Source organism: Adiantum capillus-veneris, chromosome 22 (assembly GCF_014529385.1).
Source record: "Adiantum capillus-veneris isolate H3 chromosome 22, ASM1452938v2, whole genome shotgun sequence".
Lineage (NCBI taxonomy): Eukaryota > Viridiplantae > Streptophyta > Polypodiopsida > Polypodiales > Pteridaceae > Adiantum > Adiantum capillus-veneris.
The window spans coordinates 133,598,224-133,603,231 of record NC_140952.1 but is presented as its reverse complement, the minus strand read 5'-3'; the positions used below and the strand labels follow the sequence as shown (position 1 = coordinate 133,603,231).

Below are 5,008 nucleotides of genomic sequence, written 5' to 3'. Positions count from 1 at the left end.
TAGGCTAGACTTGTAGAGCTTAACACGAAAGCCACGACATTGTCAACAATTTAACACTTCGGATCTTCTCTCTCTCTCTCTCTCTCTCTCTAGAGTTCAGTGCACGTTAACATTCTAATTTCTTCCTCTTCCCCCCTCTCCCAGCTTTGGCTTTGGAGAGGAGGGGGATGGTGGTCATGAGGAAATTGGCCGTTGCTGGCAACGTCCGTTTTTGTGTCCTTGTCAGGCTTTGACGTAGAGTCGTCTCTCTCTCTCTCTCTCTCTCTCTCTCTCTCTCTCTCTCGTGCGGGCGCGCCCAGCTGCCTGCATGCGCATAATGTCCGTCCGATGTGCATGGACTACGACTCTGGAGCAGTCTATAATAATAAGAAGCCAGCTGTGGTTTCTTTCCCTGCGTCCTACACTCTAATAGTCCATCTTCCATTGGCTTCCAACGTCTACATAAGCTGTTTTTTCTCCCCGCCGGAAGCTGCTAGCGTCGTCCGGCATTTTGTCACATGCTGTTTGTCATTTGCATGCCCGCAGACGTGTCCAGAACAAACACACACACTCTCGTACAACCACACACTTGCTCACTCTCTCTCTCTTTCTCTCTCACGCACTCGCGCGCGCGCACACACACACACACACACAAACACTTGCTATATACGCTTGCATTCCTCTCACTTGTTGTGCAACACATATACCGCGACTCTCTCTCACACTCACACTCACACACACACACACACACACACACACACACAGACACAGTACACACCAACCTAGGTAATGTGGCAGGCAGCCTTTTAGCTTTCCATGCCTGCTGTCCTGTGCTAGTCCTTCCGCGGCCCTGCCATAGCATACAAGGTTGCCAAACTCCGAACCCGCACATGCGCCGGCCCTTTGTCCTCTGAGATTCCTAGGCAACATTATGGCCGCTTCTACCATAGCCAGCCTTCCTTTCCTCATCTGCTCGTGCCTTCTCCTTGCCTCGTGCAGCCTTTTGGTTATTCATTCTGCCAATGCCGTGACTCCTGGCAATTGGCATGTGCTAATCCTCAATGCAGGAGTTTCATCAATGCACATGCAATTAACAAACAAAGACACAGTCATAATGTTCGACCGCACCGACTATGGCCCTTCGCAGCTTCGCCTGCCCAATGGGAACTGTCGAAACGACCCAAATGACCTTGCGCTCAAGGTAGATTGTTGGGCACACTCAATTGAATACAACATTGCAGAGAACACAGTGCGCCCAATGGAGGTTCAAACGGACACATGGTGCTCATCAGGTGGGATGCTATCCGATGGAACGCTTGTCTCGACAGGGGGATACAATGATGGAGCCAGGGCGGTCCGGCATTTCACTCCCTGCACCAGCAAGGGCTGTGACTGGAATGAGGCCTACTCGCAAATGGGTGCCAACCGATGGTACGCATCCAATCAAATCTTGCCAGACAACAGCATGATTGTGGTTGGCGGGCGAGCAGCGTTCAGTTATGAGTTTATACCATCGAAGGGCGCACCGATCCCTTTCAATTTCCTGCTGGAAACGAACGTCCCTGGCATAGAGAACAATCTCTACCCTTTCCTGCATCTTTCGTCGGACGGGAACCTGTTTGTCTTTGCCAATAAGAAGTCCATTCTTCTGAACTACAAGACTAACCAGGTAAAATTAATCCACTTGATTCATTCTCATCATTTTTTCTGGATGAACATGACTGCAGAAATATTAGGATAATTCAAAAATTGACATAAAGAATCTAATTTTTCCACCTTTAGTAGTTAAATATGCATTGAATGAGGTAAAGTGAGTGAGTGGGTTTGCGACATGGGATTCTTTTGCATGTTGAAAAAGTGGCTATTTTTATAAAGCTACCTTCATATGATAGAGAGCAATGAGTGTGGAACACTATAAATGCTCGTTTAGGTGACATGGCCAGATGATGACATACTATCTATCTGCCTCACAACAAGTGCTTTAGTTCACTATCCACCAAAGCATGACAGAAGCAGCCCTGGTGAACTTTGAAGGATAGATAGATCATAGATAGCTTTATCATTCCCACATTGTGACTTACCTCAACATCATGAGCTTCTGCTAGGGAGACACCCCATACCTAGCTAGGTAGGATTGGGGTAGGGGACCACTGGTCTCGAGGGGGGGCCCGGTGGTCCCCTGCCCTCAATCGTACCTAGCTAGGTATGCGGTGACTCTCGAGCAGAAGGTCATGATGTTATGCATCGTAAGAAAAACACTGAAAAAGACTCTCTTTTCCCACATGAGAAAATTTCTAAATCTTCTTGTGGAGGGGCAGCCAGCAAGCCTGAGCACATCGCTCAGGGATAGCTCTAGCACAATATTGAGGGGCATGGCTAGCCACCCAGCCAGTAAAGAGGTTGGAGAAAATGGCCTACTGCTGATAGCAGTACTCTTGATCACAACAACATTGCCGGCCGGAGGTTCAATGGTGCAGAGAGAAGGCTTATATACACCGCCATGCTCCGACCATGAGAAGGGCTTGCCATGTCAGCACACACAGCTGCACACCTCAATTCGGCTGGGTGGCTGGCTGGAGCAGTTGCGCTCATGCTAGGAGCTAGGAGGTGAGGCAGGGAATAGCCCGTGGCTGGCGGGAGCAAAATGCAAACATTTTGATTGGAGCGGCAGCTTGTGAGCTGGCTGGAAGGGGTGGCCCTTGAACTTTCTTGGCCAGTAGTCGCTGGCTACCCCTTGTGCTCATGACAAGAGCACATGCGAGCGAGCGACTGACCGGCCGGACATACCTCCTCACGATGGACACCTCTATATAGCATGCTCGTGGAGTGAGAATAAAGAAGCTGCTTGCCAAAGAAGCTTGTAAAGTTCTGCTACCAGCTGTAAGGGGTCCAGCAAGGGAAAAGTAGAGAATGATTTTACCTTTAAAGGGCGCGAAAGCTTGCCTACTAGAGGTTTGCATCTTGACAACTACTCCCATCAGTGGTCAGCACTATGCCTATCAGTATTACATGGTCTATATCTATGTACATGAAATTTTGCACATTCCCCACCAGAAATTGTCTGCTGTGATTCGGTCCCCACATGGCGCTTCCGGCCTCAGGATAAGTCGAGTGACAATGAGGTGACGACACAGAGCAACCTGAATGAATGAAGAACTCCTTTGCGTCTAGAATGTTTTGGTGAACTTAAAAGTCTGCAAATTACAATGCATATAGATTCATTATAAGGATTTCAACTCTGAATGGCTGAAAGTTGATTTCTGTCAGGTTTAACTTGTTTAGTGCTGCTCATAGGTGCTCAAGACGTTCCCGGATCTTCCCGGCGGAGGACGAAACTACCCCTCTTCAGGCTCGTCGGTGATGCTACCCTTGTCAAGCTCCAACAATTTTAAGAGGGTGGAGGTTCTAATCTGTGGTGGAGCGCCTGATGGCTCATTTCAATATGCAAGCAAGCAAATGACTGCATTGCAAAGCTGTGGGCGTATGGTCATAACCGACCCCAATCCCTCTTGGGAGATGGAGACAATGCCCTCACCCAGAGTGATGGGTGATATGCTCATCCTACCTACCGGTGAAGTTTTGATCATCAACGGCGGACGCACGGGGGTTGCTGGCTGGGGAAATGTTGCAAATCCAAACTACAACCCTGTGCTTTACAAGCCACAGGCAAAGAGCGGCTCCCGGTTCCAAGAGCTTGCGGGAACGAAAATTGCACGCCTTTACCACTCGACAGCAAATGTGCTACCAGATGGACGCATCCTTGTCGCCGGAAGCAATCCGAATGTGCGGTATAACTTTGCAGGGGTCAATTTTGCAACAGAGCTGAGGATAGAGGCATATCATCCCTACTACTTGGATTATGCAAATGATGGGGTGAGGCCAGTGGTGACATACTTGTCAAAGAGGGAGATAGAATATGGGTCTATCTTCACAGTAGAGTTTGCAGTTAAATCCACCCCAAGAAATGTAGAATTCAGGGCTTATTATCCTCCCTTCACCACACACACATACTCCATGAGCCAGCGCCAGCTTGTCCTTGCGGCATCTCCGCTACAAACGCTGGGAGCGCACTTCTATGCCCGTGTTACTGCTCCGCCGAATGCCATTGCTGCTCCCTCAGGCTACTATCTTCTGTTTGTTTTGAATGCGGGCATTCCCAGTGGTGGACTTTGGGTGCGATTCGCATAGAAGGTGCAGGCGCGTGAAATTTCTGCTGTACGAGCTAGCTGCCCTCTTATAGGTGTGTATGCACGTCCATGCAGGGAGACACAATCCAGCAAAGCTCTTTGTGAAGCCCTTTCTATATTGCATTACACATCTATATCACTCCCCATCCACTTCACTAGTATGCTACCACCCAACACACACACATTGTGCACTCACTTGCAGATACCTTCTCTTGATCCGTACAAATACTCTCTAGTCTTGCTGCATACAAATACTCTCTCTCTCTCTCTCACACACACACACACACCCCTCCCTCTGGATACCTAATTTTCTGTATGTACATCAATCCCCTTATATTCTTTGAGCCTTACCAAATCTATTCATGGGTCACACACATATAATAAGCTTGCAATGCAGATCAAGCAGCACATTCCTATTCACAACCCCAAACACCTAATTAACAATTTTCGCACTACAATAAAATGATGGCTTAATTAAGAGGTGAAGACAATATGCCCTCGTGCAGCAAGAGCGCTCTCTCTCTCTCTCTCTCTCTCTCTCTCTCTCTCTCTCTCTAGTAAGGGTGGGTTCAGACTAGGCAGCGGAAGAAAAATGCAAAGGGGCGTTGATCGTCCATGGCAAAATTTGATTGGCTTGAGTTGAGGCACCCTTCCGTTGGGCCCTCCATTTTTCTTCCCCCCCTCCCCTCCCCTCCGAAGAGTTGATGGCCTCTCTTAGCCCCCTTCACTTTTTCACTTTTCCTCCTCCACACTCTTCACACTAGGCGGCGGCACATTTTTAGGAAGGCTTGTTTCTTCCGCCGGTTCAGTCTGAACCCAGCCTAGAACCCAGCCTAAGCTTG

The 5,008-nt window shown here is 48.7% G+C and overlaps 1 protein-coding gene across 1 annotated transcript; it reads left to right on the top strand.

Annotated features, from left to right (window-relative positions):
* Positions 1–454: 454 nt before the first annotated feature.
* Positions 455–4,671, top strand: LOC147430253 (aldehyde oxidase GLOX-like). Its single transcript, XM_086494744.1, has 2 exons — positions 455–1,648; positions 3,274–4,671. The coding sequence occupies exons 1-2, from the start codon at positions 911–913 to the stop codon at positions 4,165–4,167; spliced, it is 1,632 nt and encodes a 543-aa protein (XP_086350870.1). The 5' UTR covers positions 455–910; the 3' UTR covers positions 4,168–4,671.
* The last annotated feature ends 337 nt before the right edge of the window (positions 4,672–5,008 follow it).

Bases quoted from the DNA above. Each gene is read 5' to 3' on its own strand.
- LOC147430253 (XM_086494744.1), top strand. From the start codon at position 911: ATGGCCGCTTCTACCATAGCCAGCCTTCCTTTCCTCATCTGCTCGTGC. The intron at 1,649-3,273 runs GTAAAATTAATC...TGCTGCTCATAG, and splicing joins TGAACTACAAGACTAACCAG to GTGCTCAAGACGTTCCCGGA.